This window comes from Elgaria multicarinata, chromosome 1, assembly GCF_023053635.1.
Source record: "Elgaria multicarinata webbii isolate HBS135686 ecotype San Diego chromosome 1, rElgMul1.1.pri, whole genome shotgun sequence".
Taxonomy (NCBI): Eukaryota; Metazoa; Chordata; class Lepidosauria; order Squamata; family Anguidae; genus Elgaria; species Elgaria multicarinata.
The window spans coordinates 120,222,327-120,237,943 of record NC_086171.1 but is presented as its reverse complement, the minus strand read 5'-3'; the positions used below and the strand labels follow the sequence as shown (position 1 = coordinate 120,237,943).

The 15,617-nt window shown below is 42.6% G+C and overlaps 1 protein-coding gene across 4 annotated transcripts in view; it reads right to left on the bottom strand.

Moving 5' to 3' along the window:
* Positions 1–15,617, bottom strand: part of COL11A1 (collagen type XI alpha 1 chain) — a 301,741-nt gene that overhangs the window by 59,009 nt on the left and 227,115 nt on the right. For all 4 annotated transcript variants that reach the window (XM_063135577.1, XM_063135570.1, XM_063135593.1 and 1 more), the window contains 4 exons: positions 11,729–11,836; positions 7,961–8,068; positions 5,709–5,762; positions 2,010–2,063 (listed from right to left, as the gene is read on the bottom strand). In XM_063135577.1, coding sequence (XP_062991647.1) covers positions 2,010–2,063; positions 5,709–5,762; positions 7,961–8,068; positions 11,729–11,836 — 324 coding nt within the window. The remainder of the gene's footprint in view (positions 1–2,009; positions 2,064–5,708; positions 5,763–7,960; positions 8,069–11,728; positions 11,837–15,617) is intronic.

Below are 15,617 nucleotides of genomic sequence, written 5' to 3'. Positions count from 1 at the left end.
CAATTAAAGTAAGTGGCCCCATCATAATAGAGCCACCAAATGAGAATTTGTTATGTACTTTATTGATCAATGCATCTAGCCTGCTAGGAGTTGGCAGATGCTGGTTAATTTTAATTGGGGAACATTTATGTTAAGAGAACAATAAGCGTCCTAACTTTTAAACTATGTTAGTTCTGTAGAAAGGTCTGCCCAGAGAATGCGAGGTCAAGGGGCAAATCCAGCACACATTTTGACAGCAATTTTCTAGGCTACATAAAAGTCCCATCGACTTCAGTTTAAGCAGTCAGACTGCATGTAAGATTGCAACCTTTATTCCATCCTTGCCAATAAGTCCATAAAAGTTACTAGCTTGCAAAACAGACATTTTTTAAAGAGGTCATAAAATCGTGTGGGAGTTTGGTTGCCTGTCACAGTACTGTCTTGGGTAGCATTCACCAGGGCACATTCCACACAACAGTATCAAAACCAATGTGCTGTTACGTGAAAGGACACTTTTTTTTTCTGATGCGAGTGCTGGGAAAATAAATCAATCTACAATAAGTGTACTAACTTTCAAAGTTATCTGGATTCCACAGAAAAGTGATGCATTTTATTGTTCAGAAATTGAGTGGAAAAGATCCTAAGCGAAAGGAGCATCCAAAGAGCAAGTTCTCAAACTTAGGGTGCACTCCTACACATGTTTAGAGAGAAACAAATACTACAACTCCTGGTATGGCTTGCAGCAGAATGCTGGTAGTTGTATATGCATAGGACTGCATCCTTATTTTGTCATCTCTGCAATACATTTTAAAAGTTGGAAAACTAACAAAACAAGTACCCTACTTTATGGGTTCCTTGCACATGTCTTACCATGTGAATCAAAAATGAATGTTGGGGAAACCATTGCATAAGAGCATAAGAAAAGCCATGCTGATCAGACCAAGGTTTCATCTAGCCCAGCATTCTGTTCACATAGTGGCCCACAAGCAGGACATGAGTGCAATAGCAACCTCCCCCCATGTCCCTCAGCAACTGGTGTATATAGACATACTGCCTCTGATATTGGAGGTCGCATAGAGGCATCAGGACAAGTAGCCATTAATAGCCTACTTCTCAATGAATTTGTCCAATCCCCTTTCAAAGCCATCTAAATTGATGGATGTCAGTACGTCTTGTGAGAGCGTATTTGATAGTTTATAATTATGAACTGGGTGAAGAAGTCTTGCCTTTTATCTGTCCTGAATCTCCCATCAATCAGTTTCATGGGATGATCCCAGGTTCTAGTATTATGAGAGAGGGAGAAAAACGTCTCCCTATATGCATTCTCCACACTACATGCTGAAGATCAGCTTACCCACTTAGTATTCTGACTGCAGCCATTACTTTGCCATCAACCCCTCCTTCAACTGCAAAAATAAAAAAGTACCCTGATGCTAAAACCCAAGCTAGAAGAAACCCTTTTTAGATGTTGCCTGTTAGCCATTCAACTCCCAAACATCAGCAACAATCATCAGCAAACCTGAAGCTGATGCTTACAGGCATGTTCATTAGTTGATGAAGGCAACATCAAGTGCTGTGTGAACAACCCATGAAATATCTTAACACCATAGGCAGAACGTTTCAAATCACCCAGTGTCATCTCTTTTCAATGGAGGCAGTTTATACATTCAACTGCAAATAATCAAGTGATGACCAACTGAACAAGCTCCTGTAGAAACTATTTGTGTTTCCATATGCATTCAGTAACATATCTTGGAATTAACTGAGCCCAAAGCATTATCCCAACGATTTTCTGCTGTTCATGCCTTTGAACTGTTACACTCATGTAAGATTGAAACAGCAGAGTGCTGACCTAAGACTGAAGCCTGTGGTGAGCATGGGAATGTACTGAAACAGAAGCCTTGAGGATGTGATTTAAGATCTTCTCCATTTTAAGCTACATAAATTATGCCTCAAATTTTCGTATAACTAATGAGATTTCAGGAAAAAAAAAAAGCTCATTTGTTATGCATAACAAGCAGGATACTCACAGCTATACCAGGAGCGCCAACGGGACCTTGAAGACCTGGTGGTCCAGGAGGACCCTGAAAGAAAAGGAAAAGAAGGTAATGCTGGCATCTAGTCAGATGAGCAGCGGATCCACAGGAGGGTATTTTGCATTATTCAGGCCTAATAAGCATCTCCACGTTTCTTTGGAGAGATGGTGCTGTTACTCCAAGGTCTTTTACATTCAAGGCAGTGGAGCGTTATTTGTTCATCTCCCAAAGTCTTAGACTTGCTTGTCTACAATACATATGAAACTGACATTTATCAAAGATAATTACGTATGCTTGCAGTATTTCAGGATGTTTAAAAGTGGATTTCCATTCAAACATGACTCACGGTATCGCCTGACTTTTTCAAAACCAAAAACGTATATCAGCTCTTTTTGAGATTTATGGACAGAAAAATAAACTATAATTTCATTATCCATCTCCAAAATTAATGCTTCTTGTTAAAATCACATTTTCCCAATGAAACGATAAATCCTTATGATTAGTCAAAATACATCCTACACTGGCTTCCATCTTATTTATTTGTTTGTTTATTGATTTATTTACTTATAAACATTTTAATCCTGCTTTTCAATAAAGAGGGGGGAGAACCAAAGCCATCCCTGTTCTCAGGCTTACAGTCTAAAAGGAAACAGGGATTTGGGGAGGGGGGGTGAAAGGAAAAAGCAAACAAACTGAGACACTCGTTCAGAAGTTAAAACATTCTTATAACAACCAACTGGAATGGAAATAGTTCAAGAGAGGAAGAGTCAAAAAATAGTTTCTCAACATTGCTGAGGGAATGGCCCTGTCTCTCCCTCCACTGCAGACCAATGTAATGGCTGCTGCTTAGTGACAATTGAGGAATAGGAAGAACTGAAAACAGTTGAGCACATTTAGACAGAAAGAAGTCCTAAAATTCTGAGCATTCCCCAGTTAGCATGGCTGGCTGGGGCATGTTGGGAGTTGCAGGACTTTTCCTTCTGTCTAAACAAGCACAGGATTGCACACACAGGGCTTTGCTAGACCTATCTGCAACTCTGGTGGTGAGGAGGGGCCAGCCCGTGCTAGAAGTAGTGCGGGCTGTCGCTCCTTTCCACACGTCAGACGCAATGGGGTAAAGGAAAGCCCTGTCGCGTCGGCCATTTTATCTTCATCTTAAAGGGGACGGATGCGCATGAGCGCTCGTGCACTTAGGTAAGTGTTTTATTTTTTAAAAAAATCATTCTCCCCGCTCCCCGCACCGGCCTAATCTTCCCCCTGGCTCCGATTCCCCCCCCCATCTCCCCATGGCTCCGTTTCCCCTCCCATCCCCATGGCTCTGTTTTCCCCCTAATCCCCCTGGCTCCGTTTTCCCCCATCCCCCCTGGCTCCGTTTTCCCCCATCCCCCATAGCTCTGCTTTCCTCCTCATCCCCCTTGGCTCAGATTCCCCCCATCTCCCCATGGCTCCGTTTCCCCCCATCCCCCATGGCTCTGTTTTCCCCCTAATCCCCCTGGCTCCGTTTTCCCCCATCCCCCCTGGCTCCGTTTCCCCCCATCCCCCCTGGCTCCAATTCCCCCCATCTCTCCATGGCTCCATTTCCCCCCTCATCCCCCATGGCTCTGATTCCTCCCCCCCTATCTTCCCACTCTGCCCTGATGGCCACTTTCCCCGGCTACTTATGAGTAATTGCAGTAGCCAGGAAAAGTGGTGGACCAGTCTACATGCCCGCAGTCTCAGGCTCAGCCTGAGGCCATGGGAAATACTGGGCCAAAAGTGGTGCCAGTTATCTCAGGCCAAGGGAGAGTTACCCCTGCCTGGGCCAGGGATCCCCTGTGCATCATCTGGATGCACAGGGGCTCGCCTGGGGCTTGCACCGGGCTAACCCATGGTCTAGCAAAGGCCTTAGTCTCTTAGCAGAGTTGCTAGAGTGGACCTTCTTACCATCACTCCTTCTCCTGCAGAGTGATAGGATGGCATGTGTGATGGAAATACATGTAATTGCATTGCATGGTGCAACAATAATCTGTCTTAAACAAAAAAGGTCATCCAGGAAGTAGTTTGCACGAAGACTGTTTATTCTGTCCTAGCAAAGGGCATTACCAATAAAGCTGTTTTTGAGTTAGCCATGCTAGGGCATATAAATACAATGGAATTTAAAATAAATGATGCTCAACAATCTGCCTTCACATTCCAAACAAGTCAGAGGGGATTTTTTTAAAAAACAAAACAAAACTATATATTCCTTGAAAAATTTTTTTTAGGACTGTTTGATCTGAATCTGATAAAACTAAATTAAGAAGTGAGTTTTGCACAGCAGAGCACCTATTTTAAATAAAAAGAAAATGCTCACACAGCCCTGCTTCAAGGAGCTGGGCCATGTGAGCCTTTGCTGAGTGTTTGGGAGGCGGTGTGGGTGTAATTTGGCAAAGCACGTTTTCCATGGCCTTCAAAAAGTGTGCAATATCCCCAGCTGCACCATTAGTGTAAGAGGGCTTTTAAAGCTTGACTGGTGTGGGGGGGAAGGAGAAACACGCAATTTCCCCTAGGCTGGGGAAATTGCATGTTTCTCCCCCCACCATCAGTGGGGGCCTTTAAGGCCCTGTTAGTAGGCCCTTTAAGGCCCCCATCAGCAACGGTGAAAAAGAGAGAATTAACACAGTGGGGGAAAAGGGACAAAGGGCATGTGTCAGGGTGGACTCATGCCAGAGTGTTCTCAAGCCTTAAACATGGACTCCTCCTAGCACTGGCAGGTCCATTGCGGACCCAGGCAGACATTCAATACAATACTAGTTTCAATAAATCTGCTCACCACTCTTGGCTCGACAAGTGTGAGGTCACCTACTGTCATGCAGGTTGAGCAGCAAGACTTTTCCCCAACTTTAAAGCTGGAGAGGTGGGCACAGATTGTCTGGGCAGTTGCACAGTGAATTCCACTCTTGCCCAGCTCCAAAACTGGGAAGAAGGTTAGAGATGGTTTCACAGCACACAGGGCCAAACACTGCTGGTGTTTCCTACTCTACAGCAAGAAATGCAGGTGGTGGGGAAGTGTTCCCTCTGTCAGGAAAGACCAGATGAGGGGAAGTAATGCTAGCTAAAGGGAGTGTAGAGAGTGCTCCCTCAACCCACTTGGCTGTTTTCCATTGGGAAAGGCTTGGCAGGGGTGCCTGGAGACTATAATTTTTGGATTGGCTGGCAAGACCAACCCCAAAACTGTAGGCCTCTTTTCCAAGAGAGAGAATTTCAAAGTTTTGGAGAGATCCTCTCATACGTGGCCACCTGGCCCACATCAGTGGAAACAAAGGACATGGATTAAGACCTCCAGTGACAATCTGAATGATCAGATGGGCTCATATTTGGAGTAGGCCATCCGTCAAATATCTTAACCATAAGTCCCAAGAATGCCCAATACATCATAGCAGAAGTACTCCCTTGCTACTAGTTCAAGTTAGCCCTCGGACAACACAAAAGTTGGACATCTCTGAAACTCATGCAACACTGTCATTTAAAGGTTTATAAAGGAACACCAAGGCCTTTTCCTTTGCTTTTATCGGCCTGAAATGTCAATGCTTCTGCAAAATATAGGCCTCTTTACTGCTTGCTCAGCACTTTTTTTTTTGATACATGTTTTCATTCATTCATTTATTCCCAAGCAATAAAAACAAGCAATGTAGTAAAGGCCATAGTGAGAGGAAAACTAAATAAAACACTCACATTTTCTCCCTTGTCACCTTTGCTTCCTTTCTGACCTGGTTCTCCGATTTCTCCCTGTAATAGAAAGAAAGGAGTTAAATGTCTCCTTTAGAAGAGCTGGCGTTTCAGTTAACTGTGGTCAATCCTGAAGAGCCTTTAAATGTCACCTTATTATTCTCTCTGCCTTATGCCACCTTTTTTTACAAGCAAAGGCCTAAGGAGGGCCACTTTTGCATTGATCAATCACACTTGGGTATGACAGATTAGTACACATATTGAGTGTCACGGCTCAAAGCACAACATGGCCTTGTGTTGAAACCTACTTTAATTGGATTTTAAATGAAGGAAAACGTTCTGTTTTTGTTTTTCGCCCCCCACGCCTCCTTCAATAGAAAAGTGGCTCTAATTGTGATCAACTGAAGGGCAGCTTCTTGTTTCTGTGTGCAACGTTATAGCAATTTGGATTCTAAGTGAATAATTATTGTTGACTTTTAAGGCAGTGGTTGAATTCATATGACTGTTATCTCAGCTTAATAAGCTGATACACAAACATGTGCAGCTCCTTTGGTCTTCGCTTCAAGTGAAATATAATTAAATAATGAATCCTCTGATTAGCCATAGTTTTCCATTTCATCCAAACTGGGAAGCTATGGTTACCAGCTCACAATATAACAGGATTGTAAACCATGATTTGACTTTTAAGAGCCTGTCTTCTCCCTAAGATGGAGAACCAGAAGGAGATGAGTAGTCAAAACTGGTCACAAAGTAGAAAAACACATTTCTCAGGATGCGAAATTGATTTATTGAAAATAAGTCTGACCCATTTCAGCCTGTTCTATATTTTAAGGCCTTCTTCACATGGTAGAAAAAAGTGCCTGCAGAATTTCTTCCAGCAAAAAATATCGCCTCCTGTCAGTCGCCAATGGATTAATACCGGAGACAATCTTTTTGCTGGAAGGAATTCTGCAGACACTTCTTTCTACCATGTGAAGAAGGCCTTAAAATATAGGACAGGCCAAAACTCATTGGACTTCTTGTCAATAAATCTATTTTGGATCCGAGAACGTTTTTCTTTGTCTTTGTGACCTTCTCCCAAAGGTGGCAGCCATAGTTTCCCACTTCAGATGAAATGGGACATTACATCTAATTCAAACACTGCATTCAGCCATGTCACAAAGGGAGGAGCAAAAGCGTGATATGGATGGACAAAAGCCTCATTCAGATTCCAGCTTATTGTCTGAACCAGGCCAGTAAAAATGAGTAAACAGCTAGGAATGGGCGAATCAGCAAAAACCGAGCTCGCTGAAATCCCCCAAATTCTATCTCAAAGCTCATTCCAATTTGAATCCGTATCAGATTGTGAGCTTTGATTTTATTTATTTTTGCATGAAAATCCATAGGATTGTCATGAGCATCTGACTGAGTCCTTGAGGGCAGTGGACCCACCCACCCATCACGTCTGGCCCTCACAGACCCAGTTGGACGTCCCAACAGCAAGCGCAGACAACTTCCAAGCGCTTGGAAGTGTGAGGCTTGCCAAGGCCACGTGAGCCTCATGAGTGCTCAACGGAGACTCACACAGCCTGGCTCACAGGGGTGGGTGGCAGCAGCGGTGGGGCAAGTGGATGCAGAACAAATGCTTGTTGATTTCGACCATCCTTAAAAATCCATATCTATTTTGGTGCCTATTTTTCCAAACCTGCACATCAACTGTGCACATCTTTGAAATGTACGCATTCTTTTCCCGCTGATTAAAATGTATTTGTTCACATTTTTCAAAAGTACACATTTTTTTCATGAACTTTCCCCCCCAAAACAACCACAACAGCAAATGCTATTAGCATTATGCTAGAGGTTACTTATGCTTGTGCATTGTCATTTATGTTAGTGCAAGTGCCAAAGTGGAAACTTCCCACAGTATTTTACGCACAATATTACATAATAGTACAGGATTTATTACAGTGATCACTGTTGGGAATTATCTTACAGACTCTTAAGATGGATTTAGAAATACGACAAATCTACCTCTATCATTTGCATTGCATGTCCTTTATGTCCCACTGTTTAACACACACACACAGCTCTCTGTTCCCCGATGTATCGGCCAACTGAGGATAACAAATCATGCTTGTGATGAAGTGGGCACTAGTCCATAAAAGATTCTGCCACAACAGAACTGTTAGTTTTTAAGGTGCCACAAACAATCTTTGAAGTTTTCAAAGCTATAGAAAATCACTGGACAAAGACATAATTGTGGCCAACATGCAACTGACCTTGTCGCCATCTTCTCCAGGAGAACCAGCAGGACCAGCAGGACCAGGAAGACCTACTGGACCCTGAATTCCGTCACGTCCAGCTGGGCCTTGAGGACCTTTTTCACCCTGTTTTCAACAACAACATATTATTTGTACTATTTACAGGTGAATCACTGACCGTGCAGCATACTGAACTTGTTAAAGGAAAAACACCAACCATGCATATTAGTATCCTCATATGTCAAAGTGGTCCAATGAATCAAGTACTGGACAGAGATCTGGGTTAACATTTGTCAGCTATGAATTTACTGAATAACCTTAAGGAATTCACTATTTCTCAACTGTACCTCCATATCTGTAACCTTATGGTCATCTTTGGAGGCCTTTCTCCATGTCCACCTGCCATGTGAAGTTAGCTGGGTGGTTACTGGAGAGAATGCCTTCTCCATTGTGGTGTCCCATGCATGGAATGGCTTCTCCAGGGAGGCTCATCTGGTGCCAACTCTGATGTCATTCCAGTGACTGATGGATAACTTTTTATGCCTCTGGGCTGTATCTGTAAGCTGACTGCAGGTTTTGTTTTATCCTTCCACTGAATGTTATGTTTGCTTTTTAACTGCTGCTTTTTGCTGGTTTATCTATTCATCATTGTTTTTTATTTATTGTTTTATATTTGTGTGGGTGCATAGGTGCATGCATACATGTGCGTATTGTATTACTCTGTTTTAAGCTGCCCTGGAAGTTTTGCATAAAGAAATAACATGGATCAGCAATGATATTCCTCACAAGTCTCACTGACTGAATGTATAGATGATGATTGCATCAATGCAGAAATGCTAGCAAATATCAGCTTGCAATCCATAAAAGTTCATCAGGGGTGCTAAGCCCAGACACACACATGAAAACTATCACAATTTATCAAGCCCCAGCCCCAAAGTAACTGAACCCCTCCTACTTTTGCAAGGGGCAAATGACCCTAATAGAATGGGGCAGGTGGGGAATAGTTGGCACCACTCTAATTTCAATCTCAATTAAAAAGCCTGCAGAAATAATAATAAATCTATATATCTCTGCCTGGCACTGAAATGACACATCAGAATAGGCATGGGATGAGTTTCCCAGGGAAGAGCACTCTAGAGGTAGGAGAACCCAACTAAAAAAAATCCATTGTCCAATTGCCACTCACCTCACTTCTGAAGGTGGGGACACCTGAAGAAGGGCCTCCAATGAAGATCTTAATGGAAGAGTAGGATCACCTGGGAGAGGGCTGTTATTGAGGTACTATGGACCCAAGCCATGTAGTGCTTTACAGGTAAATGCCAGTGCTTTGAATCGTGCTTGGAAATGGACAAGCAGCCAGTGGTATCATTTTAAAACTAGTGTGATACATTTCTGTTGACTGCCCCCAGTTAGCCATATAGTGACTGCATTTCGCACTAACTGAAATTTCCAAACAGTCTTCAAAGGCAGCCCCACATACAACACATTATAGTAGTCTAACCTGGAACTAGTTACAGACACTGTATTATTTACACTCCATCTGACTGGCTATAATAGACAAAGCTGAATGTGTGAGGTGCTGCAAAGAACAGCATTTCAGATCACGGATTGGCTATAGGGGGATTATTTCTGGTTCTGTTCAGAGCTTTCTTACGTAAACCTTCTGAATGATGCATTCACAGATCCACTTTGACAGATTCAAATGTACAGCATTCAAGTTTTCTAAGAACTTCCCTCCTAGTTGCTCACTCAGTCAAGAAGATAAGGACTCATACATTTAAATTACAAAACTCAGAATGTTACATTGCAAAACAGCTTAAGTTGTTACAGTAACCATTGTCTGCATTTCAGGATTTCAATACTTTTTTATGATAACTGCATTATAAATAATAGACAGAAAATAGAAATGAAAATACAGATAATATAGCCTGCTAGAGATTACAGGCAGAAATATAAATGAAAATATATGAAAGGAAGAGGGAAATCTCATGAATACAATTTTTCAATTTTATAGTTGATGAGATAAATATTGTCAATATTTATGTGTAAAGTCAGTAAAACTGGGAGGGGAAGAATGAAATGAAGGACTTTGAAAGAAAACTGGGGCACTGAACAGGAGCTCCCCACATGGCAACATTGGGTTGCACACACCTCTTCTATATAGATATAAAGCTGATGAGTTCAGCCAGAGTAAGTTGGTTTGCGCTTAGATCCTATAGAAATCAATATGAAAAGTTAATAACAATGAAGCGAAGTCCTGATGACTTCAGTGGAAGCTCAACTAACTTTGTCTGGATCCAACCCGATGTATTTGTAATAAGTGTTAAACTAATACAGTTCTTTACATTTTCACTGCTTTTGAGAAGAAGACTGAGGCTTGAGGGAATAGGCACACAATATTTTACCCCAACCCCCAAAAAAGGGCAGATATTTGTTTCTATTAAGTTGGAGAGGATTTATTATCGACTTCTTTGTTTAAAACATTTTTAAAGTAGTTTTTTTGTTTGTTTATTATGTTTTTTTAAAAAAACACTTAAGGACCTGTAATTTTAGGCTGAGATCCAAATTGCTGTTTAGGCTCTGGACTGAACTAGATGCTACTAGTAAAATATGCAGTTGCTGTCAAATTCAACAATCATTTGTAAATGCTTCTGTAAAGTTAAATAAACCTATTGGGGCCTGCTATCCTGGTGGTCTTTTGCACACACACCCAAGCCAGTGGCAGCCCACTGGGGAAGAAGCAAGCAAACACTTGACGTAACAACACTGAGGTAAATTTACTAGACATTACAGAGGGGGAGCTCCGTGCTGTGCTGTCTTCAGCACCAGCCATATGTTCTTTTAAAATGCCTAATTCTGTTCTCACTGCACTGCTAACCCAGTGGAATTTTTAAACATTTTCTTTCTTTCAACTGCAGAACGCCATGCCGGGCCAGGCCACAAAGTGCTTTTTGAAACTCTCCTCATTCTCAAAAGTGGATTGCCACGCAGCATGTTGGGTCTGGTGTTAGAGAAAAACAAAGAAGTCCCCCTCCTTGGTTTTATTTATTTATTACATTTTTATACCACCCAATAGCCAAAGCTCTTAACTTGTTGGATAAGTCCTGGGCTATAGGTTTCTTTTACTGATGGGATATATTGTAGTTTTCAACAAGGGGCAGAAGTAGACATGCTGTAGAATTGTATACTTTAAGTTTTATTAGATAATACACAATTGTTATTATTGTTGTTGTAATTAACACATAAAGCTGTTCATGTATCAGTAAAATACTGAAAGTCTAACAAAAAAACTTGCATGAAGGGTCTACAACAAAAGCTGCTTCCTATTCTGAGGTAAATTTCCTTCTACCTGTGTATAGGTTTTCACTTCCAGGTGACACATGAATAAAAAGATAGCAGAGAGTAGGAGTAAATGGTAATGAAATCAGATAAGAAAATGAAAACTAAAGGGGCATTTTGTAAGAGAGCATTAGGGCACTACATTTAAATCAAAGCTACAGTTTGACAAAATATTTTATAATCGAAGGCAGCCACTACCGGGCTCACAATTATCAGCTTTCTTTAACCCTTTTCCCCAGGCCTTAGGGTTTGAAAAAGTGTGCCAAAAAATGTCAACGAGTTTAATTAAATTTCTTCAGCACTCTACTGTAAATAGAAAGGGAGTATGCCAGGCACATATGCAATAGAAAGGTATTGGAGTGTGAAGAGCTAACATTATTGGATATGAAAAGTAATAACTTCTGTAATATAACAGTCTTATGTGCTCTTCGCTTCAGTATTACTCACCGGGGCTCCCTTTTCTCCTGCTGGCCCAGGAGGACCCTGAGGGCCAGGTCGCCCTGGTAAACCAATTGGACCAGCGGTACCTGCTGGGCCACGTTCACCTGGTGAACCCTGGAATGAAAAGAAGAGAATCATTGACCAGCCCATTCAAGGATCAGTAATGTCAGCCACTGGCAGATTGGTATTGCTAACAGATTGGCAGATGTCCTAATCCTTCTAGCGATACACCTCCCACTTCCGTACCCTAAGTTCAAAGAAGCTGCCTTACACCCCTTCGGACTACTGGCCCATGTAGTCTAATATATTGTCTGTCTGGTAGCAATTTTCTGAGAACAGTTTTCTCAGCCCTGCAATCTGACATCCCTTTTAGCTGGAGATGCCAAGGAATGAATCTGGAACCTTCAGCTTTGAATGGAGCTCTGACTTTGAACATATCTATGGTAACAACTTGACAGTAGTCCTATGGGTCTCACACATACTTGAAAGCAAAACTGTGTCACAGAGTCAAATACCAGGCACATTTTTCTACAGACATGGCTATGAAAAATGGTAAGCTTTGAAGGTGAACATATTTCAACAAATCTCTTGAGAAGTGGCCATTCGCCTGGATCCACTGAAAAGTCGTGGCTTCCTGTGATGGTTTCAAGCAGTTGAAACGAACAGCTTTGTATCCATCTATTGGAGTTTATCAGGCACAGAATAAGTGGATTATCTCAAGATGACTTTCTTCCTGTTCATGGGCAGAGCAGTCTGCCATTCAGGATTATGTTGCTGCAATAGAGGATACTCACACATTTCAGAAGTAAAGTCTGAACTTATTTGCTAGAAAATAGGTCCCCCCCAGAGATACATCCCACAAATCTCTGAAAATAATGGAAGTCCATGGCTAGATACTGTTCTGGACCTCTGAACTTAGTGATATGGATGACTCCAGAATCAATAAAATTGTAAAATATGAATAAAACCTGGGTAGTTTTCAGAATTGTGCCCATACTACAAAGATGATCTTTTGCATGCCATACAAAGAAGGGGAAGTTTATTACATGGGCACATTACGCAGGGACACAAGATGATGCTGTGTGATTTGGAAGACAGCCTTGAGAATGTTCATTGTAAGGTGAACATTGTAATGTTCTGCCTGAAAAGAACAGCCTGTAATTGTAGCTAGATTCTTATAGGAGTGAATGCAAATGGCTTCACACATTATGTGGAGGTGAACAGAGATTTCCCAGGCATGGGTAGAACTCTACTCTGTGGAGTTTTGTCAGAGAAAAGGATGAAAGCATTCCACTCAGCCAAAGCTCTGAAAGAGTTTCCACAATTTACTCTGGGCATGCACAAAGAGGACTATGTCTCAGTGCATGCTTGAAACACTTGGTACGTACAAGGCAGGGGCAGGGCGCAGCACTAGGCTGTTCCTTATATGCCAATACGGTGGAGCTGTTTTATGAGTCTCTCACTGGATTGGAGATTTTCTGCCATGGAATGTAGACTCTATTCCCAGCCCCATGCTAGAAGGCATGATGGGATTGGGAAAATCAATGCTCGTCTCTTGAGGGGTGTGAGGGATGCATAGTTCAGCCCAGGCTACTGTGTTAGAATCCTGTCTCACATGCCCCAAGGCCTCTGAGGAATCAAAAGCCAGCCTTTATTTTCAGAGCAGGTCCACGAAGTGCCAGAAAGCAGTGGAGTAAGTCTAGGCCCAGTCCAGAAATGCATTGGTGTGTGTGTATGTGTGTGTGTGTGTGTGTGTTTGTGGTTTATTTACAATAGGGATGTGCTCCGCTCCGATTAGAAGCGGAGAATCAGAAGCGAATTGGCCTGCTCCGCCTTGCCCAGAGGCAGAGTAGAAGCGGACCAGGGACCCGTAGAAGCACGGCGAAGAGAAGCGGCCATACGTGGAGCGCTTCTCTTTTCGCGGACCGATCCGATCGCCATTTTGAAAAATTTTGCCCATAGGATTGCATTGCGGAAAAGAATAGGGGATAACTGTGTTGTTTTTTAAGCTATCTTTCTGAAACGTCTTGTGCTTAGAGAGTCGTGGCTGGGGGTCATTTTGAGCCTACTCTCAGCTCTCTGCGTGCTGTGGTTCGCTTGCTAGAATTTTTGGAAAAATCGGTTAAAACAGCGGGAAAATACCTTTTTCGAAGGGCTGAGGGGCAGAGTCAACTCCTGGTCATGATCACATGATCCCAAAGTTGGAGGAGGGGATAGGCAAAATGGGTAACTTGGGATTCTGGGAACTTCTCTTTCTTAGTCTGAACGGACTTTTCCCAGTGTTTTTTAAAACAGTAGCCCCACCAAATGCACAAACACAACCTGAAATCATATACTAAGCCAATAATAAGATATAGAAAACACAGCACTGCTACCCACCCTAACTTTGAGGAACAACTGAATAGATGTGGTGCAAGGGGATGAGCTCACCTAGGGCATGCGGACGTGCCCAGTGCACTCTCCTGTCCTTGGAGGGCCATCAGAGCCCTCCAAAGGTAAATCACTGGAGAGAATGCCTATCATGAGTTGAAGTGAGCATTTGCTTCTTAAAGACTGGTACCTAGACAGGACCAGTCAAATTGGCAGATGATTCCCCCTCCTCTTGGACACGTCCACTCCCCTCTTACTGGTAAAAGACAGATATACCCTTTTTAAAAAAAAAATTCGTCTTGTTGTTTATTCAGCAACACTGCTGCTTTTAATTCCACCCCTCCTTTGTTTGTTTATTTATTTATTTATTCCATTTTTATATGTATTACTGGCTTTGAAACTATACTTGGCTCACTTCATTGTGCCCCCAGAAATGTCTGCTGCCTGCCTGCCTTCCCTCCCTCCTCCCCTGCCCACATCGCAGGGATGGTTTTTGTGTGTCTTGCTTTGACTCAGTGGAGAAGTCCTTCCTGTGCTCAAGTTCCAAATCAATTTTTCAAGTGTGGAAGAAGATTCATATTTAGGTTTATCTCTACTCCCCAATTCATGGCATGTTGGGATTTCCTTTGAAATGGGCCCATTGAGCTGTCTGCAGATACTGGGGTGTCCGACTTTCATAAATTCCCCAAAAATCCGGGGATGATGGGATTGCCTTGAGTCTTGGCATGCATGTGTATCCCTGGATAAGCTATCATGGTGCCGAGTTTGAGGTTTCTAACATGCAAATTGACAGAGCTATCGAAAGGGGTGTGAATGGGGTTCCCGATTTTCAAAAATTCCCCAAAAATCAGGGGATGATGGGATTGGCTTGAAACTTGGCGTCCATGTGGACACATGGATTAGCTGTCATGGGACCAAAGGTGAGGTTTCTGATGTGCAAATTGACATAGTTGTAAAATGGGACTTGATTTGGGGTGAGTTAAAAGGTTTAAGCCCTGCCAAAAATCAGGGGATGATGGGATTGCCTTGAGTCTTGGCGTGTATGTGTATCCCTGGATAAGCTATCATGGTGCCAAGTTTGAGGTTTCTAACATGCAAATTGACGGAGCTATCAAAAGGGGTGTGAATGGGGTGCCCGATTTTCAAAAATTCCCCCAAAATCAGGGGGTGATGGGATTGGCTTGAAACTTGGTGTCCATGTGGACACATGGATTAGCTGTTATGGTACCGAAGGCGAGGTTTCTGACGTGCAAATTGACATAGTTGTAAAATGGGACTTGATTTGGGGTGAGTTAAAAGGTTTAAGCCCCGCCAAAAATCAGGGGATGATGGGATTGCCTTGAGTCTTGGCGTGCATGTGTATCCCTGGATAAGCTATCATGGTGGTGAGTTTGAGGTTTCTAACGTACAAATTGACGGAGCTATCGAAAGGGGTGTGAATTGGGGTTATGGGTGGTGCGTTAGAGGTTAGAGCCCCGCCAAAAATCAGGGGATGATGGGATTGCCTTGAGTCTTGGCGTGCATG